Source organism: Panthera pardus, unplaced genomic scaffold (genome assembly GCF_024362965.1).
Source record: "Panthera pardus isolate Hobbes unplaced genomic scaffold, ASM2436296v1 HiC_scaffold_2, whole genome shotgun sequence".
Taxonomy (NCBI): Eukaryota; Metazoa; Chordata; class Mammalia; order Carnivora; family Felidae; genus Panthera; species Panthera pardus.
Window position 1 is genome coordinate 65,666,380 of NW_026526765.1, and position 16,345 is coordinate 65,682,724.

General features: G+C 37.5%; 1 protein-coding gene across 3 annotated transcripts in view; it reads right to left on the reverse strand.

Annotated features, from left to right (window-relative positions):
- Positions 1–16,345, reverse strand: part of UIMC1 (ubiquitin interaction motif containing 1) — a 117,228-nt gene that overhangs the window by 68,423 nt on the left and 32,460 nt on the right. For 2 of the 3 annotated variants that reach the window (XM_053907114.1, XM_053907116.1), the window contains exon 3: positions 12,101–12,185. The exons of the other annotated variant lie outside the window; for it this stretch is intronic. In XM_053907114.1, the coding sequence (XP_053763089.1) occupies positions 12,101–12,185 (85 nt within the window). The remainder of the gene's footprint in view (positions 1–12,100; positions 12,186–16,345) is intronic. 3 annotated transcript variants of the gene reach the window in all.

Sequence of the window (16,345 nt, forward strand, 5' to 3'; positions counted from 1 at the left end):
AATAAAGAGATGAAAATCCTAAGAAAGAACCAAAAAAAAATCCTAGAGATCAAAAACCTATAACAGGGGCACCTGAGTGGCTCAGTCAGTTAAGCATCAAACTCTTGATTTCAGCTCAGGTCATGATCTCAGAGTTGTGAGATCAAGCCCCGTGTCAGGCTCCACGCTGGGTGTGGAGCCTGCTCAAGATTCTCCCTCTCTTTCCTTCTTCTTCTACCCACCTCCCAACCCCCGCTGTGTGCATGCATGCTCTCTCTCTCTCAAAAACAACAACAAAACACTAAGAGAAATGAAGAATGCCTTTGATGGGCTTATTAGCAGCCTGAATATAACTGAGCATACATCAGAGAAATCTCCAATACTATAAAGAGAACAAAGACTGAAAAGAATAAAACAGAATATATCCAAGAACTGTGGGACAATAACAAAAGGAGTAATAAACACATAATGGAATTACCATAAGGAGAAGAAAGAAAAAAAGAAAGGAAGGAAGGAAGGAAGGAAGGAAGGAAGGAAGGAAGGAAGGAAGAAAGAAGCAAAAGAAACATGTGAAACAGAAATGACTCAATTTCCCCAAAGTAATGTCAGATACCAAAACACAGATCTAAGCTCACCCCCCCGCCGCGCGCGCGCACACACACACACACACACACACACACACACAAAACCCACCCTACACCTAGGCATATCATTTTCAAACTATAGAAAATCTAAGATAAAGAAAAAATCCTGAAGGAAGCCAAAGGGAGAAAAAAAACCTTACCTATACAGAAATAAAGATAAGAATTACACCTAATTTCTCAGAAACCATGCAAGCAAAAAGAGAATAGAGTAAAACACTTAAGTGTTGAGGGGAAAAGCCACCTATACACAATTCCGTACCCTGTAAATTATTCTTCAAAAGTGAAGGAGAAATAGAGACTTTCTCGGACAAACAAAAATGGAAGGAATTTGTTGACAGTAGACCTGCCTTGCAAGAAACGTTCAAAGAAGTTCCTCAAACATAGGTCAGAAACTCATATACATATACACAAAGTAAGAGTATCAAAGAAGGAATAAATGAAGGTAACATAAAAACTTTTATTTTTCGGGGTGCCTGGGTGGCTCAGTCGGTTGAGCCGCCGACTTCGGCTCAGGTCATGATCTCGCGGTCCGTGGGCTCGAGCCCCGCGACAGCTCAGAGCCTGGAGCCTGTTTCGTATTCTGTGTCTCCCTCTCTCTGACCCTCCTCCGTTCATGCTCTGTCTCTCTCTGTCTCAAAAATAAATAAACGTTAAAAAAAAAACTTTTATTTTTCTTATTCTTAATCTAACAGAAAACAGTTTCTTCAAAACGCTAATAGTAATAATGTATTTGACTATGTATGCTTACATATTTTTATATATGCTTCTATATTTGTGAAATAAATAACAACAATGATAACAAGGAATAAGAAGAATTAGCATAATTTTGTTATTATAAAGTACACACAATACTCATGAAGCATTACAGTGTTACTTGGTTTTATTTAAAATTTTTTAATTAATTTATTTTGAGAGACACACATGCAGAGCGAGTGGGGAAGGGGCAGAGAGAGAGGGAGAGAGAGAATCGCAAGAAGGCTCTGTGCTGTCAGCACCGAGCCCAACATGGGGCTCAAACTCACAACCTGGGATCATGACCTGAGCAGAAACCAAAAGGCAATAGCTTAATCGACTGAGCCACCCAGGTGATCCATTTGTTTTATTTTAAATGTTTATTTATTGGGGCGCTTGGGTGGCTCAGTCACTTAAGTGTCCAACTTAGGCTCAGGTCATGATCTCACAGTTCCTGAGTTCAAGCCCCACGTCAGGCTTTGTGCTGACTGCTAACAGCCTGGAGTCCACTTCAGATTCTGTGTCTCCCTCTCTCCTGCCCCTCCCCTACTCACACTCTGTCTCTGTCTCTCAAAAAAATTAAATTAAATGTTTATTTTTGAGTGAGCGAGCACGCACACACAAGCAGGGGAGGAACAGAGGGAGAGAGGGAGAGGGGGACAGAGGGACAGAGAGAGAGAGGGAGGGAGAGAGACAGAGAGAGAGAGAGAGAGAGAGAGAGAGAGAGAGACCCAAGCAAGCTCCATGCTCAGCTCAAAGCCAGAGTCAAGGCTCAATCTCAGGACCTTGAGATCACAACAGCAATATCAAGACCTGAACCAATATCAAGAGCCGGACGTTCAACCAACTGAGCCACCCAGGTGCCCACATTACAGTGTTATCTGAAAATGGACTTGTTTTAGTTGTAAATGTATATGGCAAACTCCAGGGCAATCACTGAAAACTGTAAAAAAAAAACAAAACAAAAAAAAAAAAAAAAAACAAAAAAAAAACGGGGGTGGGGGGGAGCACCTGGGTGGCTTAGTCGGTTGAGCATCTATCTGACTCTTGATTTCAGTTCAGATCATGATCCCAGGGTCATGGGATCAAGACCCACCTTACTGAGTTCACTGGTGCCTACTTGAGATTCTCTCTCCTTCTCCCTCTGCCCTCTCCTCTGCTCACGCTCTCTCTGTCTCTCTCTCTAAAACAAATAAATAAATAAAAATATAAAAAAAGAAAATAACTGAAATGTTAAGGAGAGAAAATTGAATAAGATGCTCAGTTAAAACCACAAAAGGCAGAAACAAAGTAGAAGACAAAAATGGGAATGAAGAAGAGGAGCAAATACAGAAAACAGTAACAAATAAGACAGACCTTAATCCAGCTACAAAATAATCACATGGGGGTGCCTAGCTGGCTCAACTGGAGGAACATGTGACTCTTGATCTAGGGGTTGAGTTCAAGCCTCACACTGGGTGTAGAGATTACTTAAATAAGTAAAATTTTTTTAAATAATCAATTAATCACCTTGAATGCCAAGGACTAAATGTACGAATTAAGAGATTGTCAGAGTGGATCAAAAAGCAACCGCAAACTATGTTATCTACAAGTAACCCGCTTTTTTTTTTTTAAAGATTTTAAGTAATCTCCACACCAAATGTGGGGCTCAAACTCACAACCTCAAAAGATCGAGAGTCACATGCTCCACTGACTGAACAGTGGCCAAAAAAACCCACTTTAAATATAAAGACAGCTAGAGATTAAAAGTGAATAGATGGTACAGCATAGGGAATATAGTCAATAATATTGTAATAATGTTGTATGGTAACAGATGGTGACTACACTTATTGCAATAAGCACTGAGTGATGTAAAGAATTATTGAATCAATATGTCACACGCTTAAAACTAATATAACATTGTATGTTTATTATACTTCAATAAACAAAACAAACAACAAAATGAAGCATAAAAATCATATGATCATCTCAATAGAGGCAGAAAAAGCACTTGACAAAATTCAATACCCATTCATGATAAAAACTCACAACAAAGTGAGTTTAGAGAAAAAATATCTCAACATAATAAAAATAACAAATTAATAAAAACCATATGTGAAAAAGTAAATGGAAAAATTTACCATAATAACACTAATCAAAAGAAAATAGGAGTAATTACATTAACTTCAGTAAGAGCAGACTTCAGAGCAAGGAAAAGTTATCAGGTATAAGAAGGGTATTACATAGTGATAAAGAGGTTAATTCTTCAGGACAACATAACAATCCTCAACATGTAAATGCCTAACAATAATGTCACTATGTGAGGCAAAAACTGATAGAACTGCAAGGAGAAATACAGGAATCCACTATCGTATTTTTTTTTTTTTCAACCTTTTTTTTTTTTTCCAACTTTTTTTTTTTTTTTTTTGGGACAGAGAGAGACAGAGCATGAACAGGGGAGGGGCAGAGAGAGAGGGAGACACAGAATCGGAAACAGGCTCCAGGCTCCGAGCCATCAGCCCAGAGCCCGACGCGGGGCTCGAACTCACGGACCGCGAGATCGTGACCTGGCTGAAGTCGGACGCTTAACCGACTGCGCCACCCAGGCGCCCCATCGTATTTTAAAACTTCAACATCCCTCTATCAGAAATGGACTGATTCAGCAGGCAGAAAAGCAGGAAGGATATAATTGAACTTAACACCATTGGACATAATTGAGCCTATAGATTATTTCAACCAATAATAAGAATATATACACCCTTTTCAAGCTCACATACTTCTGAGCCATAAAACACACCTTAACAAATTTAAATAAAAATCAGGCAACATCTGCTCTCAGATTACAATGAAATTAAACTACATATCTCTAACAGAAATATAACTAGAAAATCTAAAAACTCATGGAGATTAAACAACACACTTTTGAGTGTGTGTGTGTGTGTGTGTGTGTGTGTGTGTGTGAGAGAGAGAGAGAGAGAGAGAGAGAGAGAGAGAGAGAGAACATGAGCAGAGGAGGGGCAGAGAGAGGAAGAGAGAGAGAATCCCAAGCAGACTCCGCACCGTGGCTCAACAGGTTAAGCATCAAACTTCGGCTCAGGTCACAATCTCACTATTTGTGAGTTCGAGCCCGGCATTGGGCTCTGCACTAACAGTGTGGAGCTTGCTTGGGATTCTCTCTCTCTCTATCCCTTTCTCCCTGCTTCTACCCAACCCTCTCTGTCTCAAAATAAATAAACTTAAAAAACACACACACAATGAGATACTACTATACACCTATTAGAATGACCAAATTCAGGAATGCTGAAAACACCAAATGCTGGTGAGGGTATGGAGCAATAGGAACTCTCATTCACTGATCATGGGAATGCAAAATGGTACAGCCACTCTGGAAGACAGTTTGGCGATTTCTTACAAAACTAAACATACTCTTACTATACAATCCAACAATCAGACTCCTTGGTTATTTACCCAGAAGAGATGAACATAAATGCACACAGATATTTATAGAAGCTTTATTCTTAATTGTTAAAACTTGGAAGCAATCAAAATGACCTTCAGTAGGTGAATGAATAAACAATGCTATATTCAGACAATGAAATATTATTCAGCAAATAAAAAGAAATGATCTACCAAAGCATGAAAAGACACAGAAGAACCTTAAATGTGTATTACTAAGTGAAAGAAGCCAACCTGAAAAGACTTCATACTGTATGAAGGCTTATATGACATTCTGGAAAAGGCAAAACTATGGAGACAGTAAAATGACCAGTGACTCCAAGAGACTGGCAGCAGGAGGAATGAATAGGGAGGGCACAAAGGATTTTTAGGGCAATGAAAATGTATGATATCATGACAGGTACATGTCATTACATATTTGTCAAAATTCACAGAATGTACAACACCAAAAGTGAACCCAAGGTAAACTATGGACTTCAGGTGATTATAATATGTCAAAGTATGTTCATCAATTGTAACGCTTCCCTCTGATGGAGGCAGCTATACATGCATGAGATCAAGGGGTAAATGGAAAATCACTGTACCTGCCCCTCAATTTGCTGTGAACCTAACACTGCTCTAAAAAAATAGTCTTAATAAAACAAAATTGAGAATTTTCAAAAACTGATAAAAGACTACAAATCACAGATCCAAAAAGAGTATTTAAAAAATATATATTCCAGGAGTGCCTGGGTGGCTCAGTCAGTTAAGTATCCAACTCTTGATCTCAGCTCAGGTTTTGATCTCAGGGTTGTGAGTTCAAGCCCCACATTGGGCTGCGTGCTGGGCGTGAAGCCTACACACACACTACATTGAAGGCAGTCACCAAAAAAAAAAAAAAAAAAAAAAACCAGGTTACGTACAAAAGAACAAAGGTAAGAATTCTCATCACCTTCTCACCAAAACCCTGCAGCCAGAAGACAACACAGTGCCATTCTGAAAATGCTGGAAAAAAAAATAAGTGTCAAACCACAATTCTATAAACAAGGGAAACATTCTTCAAAAATGAATAAGATTCAATATACACTTTCAGTAACAGGGAGAAATAGGCAGAACATCAACAAGGAAATAGAAAATTTAAACAAAACTATAACCCAACTAGACCAAACAAAGATCTATTTAACACTCCAGCCAACTAGGCCAAACAGGTATCTACAGAACACTACTCCCCCTGATGGCAGAGTATCCATTTTCCTTAAGTGTATATAGAATATTTTCCATACATCATATGATAGCAATAGAACAGGCCTCAATAAATATAAAAGGATAAAAAACATACAAAGTATGTTTTCCAACTACAGTGAGTGAAATTAGTGATAACAGAAAGAAGAAATCTGGGAAATTGACAAATACACAGAATAAAACAAAACACCCTAAACTAACCAATGGGTCAAAGAAGAAACCAAAAAGGTAGTAGAAAATATTTTGGGGGGCACACAGCTGGCTCAGGTAGTAGAGCATATGACTTTTTTTTCCTCTTTATTTATTTATTTTGAGAGACTGAGCAAGTGCACACATGCAAGAGCAAGGGAGAGGCAGAGAGAGAGGGAGAGACGATCCCAAGCAGGCTCTACACTGTCAGCGCAAAGCCTGATGCGGGGTTTGATCTCACAAACCATGAGATCATGACCTGAGACGAATCAAGAGTTAGAATCAACTGACTGAGCCACCCAGGCACCCAGCAACTCTTGATCTCAGGGTTGTGGGTTCGAACCCCACATTGGGTATAGAGATTATTTAAAAATAAAATCTCTTAAAAAAAAAGAAAATACTTTGAGATGAATGAAAATAAAGTATGTCTTCAAAACTTATAGAATGCAGCTAAAGGAGTACTTAGGAAATTTACAGCTGTCTAATGCCTATATTAAAAAAGAAAGATCTTGAATCAATAACCTAAACTTCTACCTTAAGACACAGGGGAAAAAAAGAGAAAACTAAACCTAAAAGAATACAGAAGAAATCAATAGAAAATAGAAAAACAGGAAGGTTGATAAAAAGAATAATTTTTGAAAACAACAAAATTGACAAACTTTGAGTTAGATTGAGCAGGGGAGGAAAAAAGAAGACTCAAACAACTAAAAGCAGGGCTGACAGTGGAGACATTCCTAACAATCTTAAAAACATAAAAATAAAAAGGACTATAATGGAATACTATGAGAAAAACTGTACATCAATAAATTTGCTAACTTAGAGGAAACACAAATTCCTAAGACAAACTACCAAAACTGACTCAAGAAGTTACAGAAAAAACCTGAATAAAACTACAATAGGTAAGAGGCTGAACCGGTAATCAAAACCTATCCACAAAAAAAGGCCCAGGTCCAGATGGCTTCACTGGTGAATTCTGCCAGTTAAAGAAAAATTAACACCAACTCTTCCAAAAATTAAAGGAGAAACCAAAATGCAACTCATTCCCTGAGGCCAATATTAGCCTCACACCAAATCCACACAAACACATGACCAGAAAACTACAGACTGGTATCTCTTACGAAATGTAGATGCAATAAATTCTCATCATAATACCAGCAAAACAAATCCAGCATCATATAAAAAGTATTCTACACCATGACAAAGGAGACTTTATCCAAGGAATGCAAAGTTAGTTTAACATAAGAAAATCAATTAGTATACCAAATCAACAAAGTTTTTAAAACATAAAACCCATGGGAATGCAAACTGGTGCAGCCACTCTGGAAAACAGTATGGAGGTTTCTCAAAAAATTAAAAATAGAACTACCCTATGACCCAGCAATTGCACTAGTAGGTATTTATCCAAGGGATACAGGTATGCTATTTCGAAGGGGCACATGCACCCCAATGTTTACAGCAGCGCTATCAACAATAGCCACAGTATGGAAAGAGCCCAAATGTCCATCGATGGATGAATGATAAAGGTGCTGTATATATATATACACACACACAATGGAGTATTACTCGGCAATCAAAAAGAATGAAATCTTGCCATTTGCAACTACATGGATGCAACTAGAGGGTATTATGCTAAGTGAAATTAGTCAGAGAAAGACAAATATCATACGACTTCATTCATATGAGGAATTTAAGATACAAAACAGATAAACGTAAGGGAAGGGAAGCAAAACTAATATAAAAACAGGGAGGGGGACAAAACACAACAGACTCTTAAATATGGAGAACCAACAGAGGGTTGCTGGAGGGGTTGTGGGAGGGAGGATGGGCTAAATGGGTAAGGGGCATTAAGGAATCTACTCCTGAAATCATTGTTGCACTATATGCTAACTTGGATGTAAATTAAAAAAAAAAAAAAAGGGCAGGAAAAAAAAAAGATAAAACCCAAATAATCATTTTAACAGACACAGAAAAAACATTTGACAAAATTCAACACCTCTTTCATGATAAAAACATTTTTTAATTTTTTTAATTTTTAAATTTTTAAATAGTATGTTTTATGTGACTTTGATACTTAAAAAATTTAATGAGCAAAGGATATGAAGACTTTTCTCCAAAGAAAATGTACAAATGGCCAACAAACACATGAAGAGATGATCAACATCATTAGTCATTAGAGAAATGTAAATCAAAAACCACAATGAGATCATTTCATACCCACTGGGGTGTCTATAATTTAAAAAATAAATAAAAAGGAAAAGAAGTGTTGGCAAGTATGTGAAGGAATTAGAACACTCATACAATACAAGGAGGTACTGTATGATGAATGAATTTTATGGTACAGGAGTTATATCTCAATAAAGTAGTTACCATAAAAATGAAGAAATAAAGACTTTCTCAAACAAAAGCAGAGAATTGATTGGCAACCAGTCTACATTACAAAAAGTGATTAAAAAAAAAAAGCTTTCCAGCAGAAAGAAAATGAAACTGCACAGAAATTGGGATCTACACAAAGAAATAAACAGCCCTTGAGATAGCACAAATAAACGAAAGTATGGAATTCTTTACTTTTTATTTCCATTACTCTACAAGATAATTATCTAAAACAAAGTATCATCATATTGTGTGTTATATGCAAAACTAAAATGTATGGCAAAAATAACACAAAGTAGGGTAGACAAAAACTGGGAATGTACTGTAGTCTACACTACACATGAAACAACATAACATTATTTGAAGGTGACTGTAATTAAATGTATGTACTATAGACTCTAGCGCAACCACTAAATTTTTTTTGAAAGAGAGAGTGCAAGCAGGGGAGAGGAGCAAAGGGGCAGAGAAAGAGAAAGCGAGAAAGAGAGAAAGTCTCAAGCAAGCTCCATGCCAGCACAAAGCCCAATGTGGAGCTCGTTCCCACGACCCTAGGATCACTACCCAAGCAGAAATCAAGAGTCAGATGCTCAACCAACTGAGCCATCCAAGTGCCTCAACCACTAAGTATTTTTTAAAAGAGATATAAAAAAAAAAAAAAAAACAAAAAAAAAAAACAGTAGTAGAAATAAAATGGAACCAAATACAAAAAAAAAAAAAAAAGAAAAAGTTCAGTTAAGCATCTGACTTCAGCTCAGGTTATAATCTCACAGTTCCTGAATTCAAACCCTACACTGGGCTCTGTGCTGACAACTCAGAGCCTAGAGCGTGCTTCAGATTCTGTGTGTGTGTGTGTGTGTGTGTGTGTGTGTGTGTGTGTGTGTGTGTCTGCCCCTCCCCTGCTCATGCTCTGTCACACTCTCTCTCAAAAATAGACATCAAAAAATTTTTTTTCATAAAAACAAAAAAAAAGAAAAAAGACAAAGAACAGCTGGAACAAATGGCTCTCAAATGACAGACTTTAATTCAGTAACATCAATAATTACATTAAATGTAAATGTGAAAGACAATTAAAAGACAGGGGGCGCCTGGGTGGCTCAGTCAGTTAAGCATCCGACTTTGGCTCAGGTCATGATCTCATGGTTCATGGTTCGAGCCCCACGTTGAGCTCTGTGCTGACAGCTCCAAGCCTGGAGCCTGCTTCCGATTCTCTGTTTCCCTCTCTCTCTGGCCCTCCCCTGCTCATGCTCTGTCTCACTCTCTCTCTCAAAAATAAATAAACATTAAAAAAAAAAAAAAAAAAAAAAAAGACAACTAAAAGACAAAAGTTGTCAAAATACATTAAAAAGATAAAAAGGATTGTCAGACCAGATAAAAAAACATAACACAACCAAATAAAAAAATAAAACCCAATTTGATTGTAAAGATCCAGAATAACCAAACAGGCAACTATCAACAGTCCACCAATGATGACATAAATTTAACTATCAATTGATAAAGATTATCACATCCCAAAAAATAACTATTATCAATACTGAAAATAACTTGAGTACATTCAACAGATCTAACCTAGTGACAAGCTACCTCTAGACATAATGGAATGATTTCACAACAATGAACTGTGTGTGGTCAATTTTACAAGGCTAAGAATTCTACCTTAAATCACTGAAATTCAAATTAACAGTGAAATAAAGCCTTGTTTATTTTCAATCAACCTCTGTAATAATTTCAACTAGTTTTCATATCTTTTGAAAAATTCACTGAAATGAACACTTCACATCACATTAAAATGCCAAAAATAATAATGAAGTAACTTTACAAAGCAAAATCTACAACGAAAAAATTTTTGTGATACTGTGACCTACACTAATAAATATATGTTTGACCTTTGTTCCCTGGCACAGCGCTCCTAAAACCCTTGGAATTTCCTGAGTGAAAAGAACAATAAAGGCATCTTCTGTTATTCATAACAATCCCTTTCAACCGTACCTGAGTTTATGTTAATGCATTTACTTTGGGAAAGCCTCTCAGGATGCAGGAACCAACCAGGGGATTAGAGGACTGAAACTTTCATCCCTGTCCCCTAGCCTTGAGGGAAGGGAGAGGGGCTGGCTGGAGGCTGAACCAATCAGCAAAGGCCAATTATTTAATCACTCATGCCTGCATAATGAAGCTTCCATAAAAATCTGTAAACTACAGGGTCTGGAGAGCTTCTAGGTTAGTGAAGATACTGGAAAGGTGACACACCTGGAAAGGACGTGCAAGCTCTGCAGCCCTTCCCTCATATCTTGCCCTATACACCTCTGCCATCTACCTGTTCCTGCACTACATCCCTTATAATAAACCAGTCATCTGGTAGGTAAACAGTTTCGCTGAGTACTGTGAGCCATTCTAGCAAATTAATCAAACCCGAGGAGGGGGTCAAATGAACCACTTTATAGCCAGTCAGGCATATGCACAGATGGACTTGCAGTTGCCATCAAAAGTGAAGGCAGACCTGTGGGATCTGACACTATCTCCAGGCAGGCAGTGTCAGAACTGGTTAAGCTGGGATACCAGACAGGGTCTGACTGAGAACTAGAGAATTGTTTGGTGTGGGGGAAAACCCCCAACACGTGTGATGACCACAGTGAAGTGTTAAGAGTAGAGAAGACACAGAAGAATTTCTCCCTTACAATTTTAATGAATGTTAACAGGAAAGCCCACGGGCCCAAAATGCCATCACTTGTGCCAGGCCAAGTCACCAAACTGGGGCTGAATATCTAATCTAACTGTAGTTTCAACTTCCTCCATTGTAAGTCTTAACCTGTAAATCAGGAATATTCTGATTAAGTACCAATGAGATAATCTATCACATAAACTCTCTCCATCCCCCAAAGGAAAATGACAATAATCTACCTAATAAGACCCCTGTCCTTCCCAGTAAGAGAAAGTGATCTTGCCTGAAACAATCCTTTTTTTTTTTTTTTTGCTATTAATTTTCTTGCCCCACCCTCCTTCCTATAAAAAGCTTCCATTTCAAACAGCTCCTCAGAGCCTCCCTCTACTTGCCAGATGGAATGTTGCCTGATTCATGAATCATTTAATAAGCCAATCAGATCTTCAAATTTACTTGGTTGAATTTTGTTTAACATGATAAAAATAGTACCATTATAATAGGTACCATTATTTGAGCCACTGTTATATCTGTATTTTATTGGTAAGAAAAAACAGCTAGAAAAAAAAAAAGAAAGAAAGAAAACAGAGGTAGTCTGAAAGTACTAATTTGCCTAAAGACTATATACTAAGGGCTGAAACAAGGATTCAAATCCAAGTATGCCTAACTCTGAAGTTCACATTTTTAATTTGAACCCTCTACGCCTAAGTCAACTGTGTAAGCTGTAGGTAACAGTGAATCCTAAAAATTTCAAAAGAATCCAGAATAAATAGGCACATACATCCTTAATCTGACAAACCTCTTTCTAATGAAGAAACTAGTATCAATTCTATGCTGCAATTTTCAAAGTATTCTCAACACAAAAATGAAAACATACGTGCAATTTTTCTTTTAGCCAAACACTTTGTTCTATTTGACTGTTTTGTCTTCATTTTCTGCAATCCATTCTCTTCCTTTGGTTCCTGTTGCAAAATAAGAAATATCATCAGAATGGCTACGATTACAAGTAGTACTCTTTCCACATCTTCTACAACTAATAGAGGCCAATGAACCTCTGCAGAATCAGTGGCTATTGTAAATGTTCACAGAAAACATCAGAAATAGATCCCTTATGGTACAAAAAAGAAAACATGTAAATCTGAAATAAAAATCATAAAAACTGAAAGACATAATATCATGTGTCAAATGGACACTCATGTAAATATCTGCATAACACCATTAAACATGCACTAAAGTACAGGGAAAGTTTGATTCAGATTTAAAAATGAGTATGATTAAAGTCAGTGTGTACTCATTTATTTTAAATTAGTACCTAAAAACCAACAGAGCAGGGCACCTGGGTGGCTCAGTTGGTTAAGTAAAACTCTTGGTTTGAACTCATGTCATAATTTCAGTTTGTGGCTTCAAGCCCCAAGTCAGGCTCCAGGCTGGCAGTGCAAAGCTTGCTTAGGATTCTCTTTCTCTCTCCTCCTCTCTCTGACCCTCCCGTCTACTCACACACTCTGTCTCTCAAAATAAACAGATAAACAAAAAAAACAAAAAAAAAAAAAAAGCAAAAAAAGCAATAGAGCTGGGGAAAACTATGTTACATAATTATTAAGAAAAGTACTAATTTTCTTTATATATAAAGAGCTCTTACAATCAATAAAAAGACCAATATTAACCTCCTCCCTTACTTTTTTAAAAATTTTTTTTGTGGGGCGCCTGGGTGGCTCAGTCAGTTAAGCATCCGACTTCGGCTCAGGTCACGATCTCACGGTCCATGAGTTTGAGGCCCGCATCAGGCTCTGGGCTGACAGTTCAGAGCCTGGAGCCTGCTTCTGATTCTGTGTCTCCCTCCCTCTCTGCCCCTCCCCCGTTCATGCTCTGTCTCTCTCTGTCTCAAAAATAATAAACGTTAAAAAAAAAAAACCTAAAAAAAAAAAAAAAACAGTAAAAAAAAAATAAATAAATAAATAAAATAAAATTTTTTTTTGTTTATTTTTGAGAGGAAGAGGGGCAGAGAGAGAGGGAGACACAGAATCTGAAGCAGGCTCCAGGCTCTGAGCTGTCAGCACAGAGCCCGACGCAGAACTTGAACCCACAAACTGAGATCATGACCTGAGCTGAAGTCGGACTCCTAACCAACTGAGCCACCCAGGAGCCCCTCCTCCCTTACTTTTAAACATAGGGAACAAACAGAGGGTTGCTGGAGGGGTTTTGGGAGGGGGGATAGGCTAAGTGAGTAAGGAGCATTAAGGAATCTACTCCTGAAATCACTGTTGTACTATATGCTAACTAACTTGGATGTAAATTTAAAGATAAAAAATAAATAAAAAATAACCTCTGCCTTTAGCAAAACACATAATATATCTCATAAGGAAAAATACACAAGGGGCTCGTAAGTATATGAAAAGATGCTCGACCTCACTTTGAACATCTAAATCAAAATAATTACATACTTTTTTAAACCTATATTAATAGTAAAAGAAAATGTGTTATAAATCACTTTATGTGGGGAAACAGGTACTCTTATGCTAGATGGGATAAGATGGGTGGAATATGGTTAGAAGGTAAATTGGCAATAACCTCTGAAATCATAAATGTACAAACTCTTTGTCCACCAATATACTTCTAGCAATTTATACTACAGATACACTCACACATAAGCACAAAGATGTGTGCACAATAATGCTGAGAGTAGAATATTCTGTCACTGTAAAACCTGAATCAATGCTACTGAAAACATGATCTACAGATGAGCACACTCCTTGTTACTGCTCTAACAAAATAAGCATAGAAAATGAGAATATGCACTTAGAAACTTACAGCAATCTGACACTGCCAAAATATCCAAGCACATGATGAGTGGATTTCCATTTGCAAAAGGACCATGTTATATGCGGTATGTTAAATTTATTCAGTAAAATCCAAAATATTATAAATATGTGAGAAAATGTAAACATTAATAACATTATCACTTTAAGTTTTAATCAAGCCTGTTTTAATTATACTTTAATATGATTAAATGAAAGAAATAAAGCTCACATTATGTTCAAAATATATTATTCTTTTTTATTAGAAAGAGAGAGAGAACATGAATGTGGGAGGGGGGGAAGGGGCAGAGGGAGACAGAATCTTAAGCAGACTCCACGCTCAGCACAGAGCCTGACACAGGGCTCGATCCCACAACCCTGGGATCATGACCTGAGCCAAAATCAAGAGTCAGACACTCAACCAACTGAGCATCTCCCATACAATCAATAATCTTATTGACTAATTATTTTTAATCTTAATTAGATTTAAAAACAAGCTTCACTGACTTCTGTCATCAAAAAACCCCAAATCTTTCTGAATGCAGCGGTAGCAGTAAAATAAAGTGATTGTGAGGAGACAAAGGGCAAAACTTTCATTCTAGTTTTAGTCAGAAATATGATCCTTCACATACTAAGTTTGGTTTTGTACCCACAACTGATGGTGAAGTAAGATAATCAGAGCATCTTGGGCACCTGGGTGGCTCAGTCATTAAGCTTCTGACGTCGGCTCAGATCATGATCTCACAGTTCATGAATTTGAGTCCCACATCACGTAAGCTTGAGCCCTGCTGAATTCAGGTGAGCTCAAGCCCACTTCGGGTGCGCTCAAGTCCTGCTTCAGGTGAGTACAAACCCCGCACTGGGTGAGCACGAGCCCCCCAAAATTTTTTTTTATAAATTCAGAGGTGCCTGAGTGGCTTAGTCAGTTAAGCTTCTGACTTGGTTCAGGTCATGATCTCACAGGTCAAGAGACTGAGCCCCATGACAGGCCCTGTGCTGACAAAGTGGAGCCTGCTTGGGATTCTCTCTCTCTGCCCCTTCCCTGCTTACATGCACACATGCACACATTCTCTCTCTCTCAAAATAAATAAATAAACATTTAAGAAAAAAAAGAAGAAAAGGGCATCTAGGTGGCTCAGTCGGTTGAGCATTCGATTCTGCATTTCAGCTCAGGTTATGATTTCACGGTTCGGAAGAATGAGTCTTGCATCAGGCTCAGTGCTGGCAACGTGAAGTCTGCTTGGGATTCTCTCTCTGCCTCTCCCCTGCTTGTGCTCTCTCTCTTTCTCTCTAAAAATGAATGAATAAACTTGAAGAAAAAAAATTTTTAAGACACTTAATGTCTAAAACAAACAAAAAAAACTTTCCTAAATGCCAAAAAATATGCCAAAACAAAGAGCCAAAACAGCAAAGAATATAAAATAGATATAGAGAATATAAGATAATCTAATAAAACGCAATTCAAGATTACATACAAAGACAGAACTATAATAAAGTGATCCAGAATGGCTGAAAATGAAAAAATTTTAAAACAATGGAAATCATCTAAATCTGAATTTCTCCACAAATCCTCCAGAAAAACCACAAGACCACAAAGGCAAGAAAAAAACGCCAACTATGACCAGTGTCTTCAGCATTATTATGAGACAGAACAAACCACAAACATCATATAAGCAGCGAGCAATAAATAAAAAATAAATTCCAACAGAACATCCATTGCTGCTGCAACCCTGTGGGTGCACAAAATAGAGGAAGGAGACACTTAAGAGACTCCATGAAAAAGAAGAACTTAAAGCACAGAAAACATTACCCTGATTAGACAGTCTAACACTAAGGCCAAACACTAAGCAAAGGTCCAAGATATGGTACTTCACATAATTAGCTACAATAAAGTGCTTAAAGGTGAGAAGAACCAAAAGTGGCAACCACAGGGATGCAGTGTTACTGGAAGGGAGGGAGATAAACCGGGAAGAACTGCTGCCCTCTGAGTCATAGAAAGAAAACAAAGGAAGGAGAAACAAAAAGGAAGACTCCTGAAGAAAAAAGGAAAAAAAAAGGACACATCAATCTATCTTCCCCACCCTAACAATTCACTAATATCAACAGTATATTCCATAAAAGAAATTACACTTCACTAAAGATACAAAGGGGAACTTTTAAAGTAGGACATCTGCCCAGTAAATGACAGAAGTAAAAAAAGAAATTCCAAACTAAGCAAATGTAAACCAAAAAGAAAATGCAAAAAAACCTATTTCAGCTTATGAACATTATTATCCCCCCTACTAAACACCACCATAGAAAAGAAAATACAATGTTCCAATAGATTA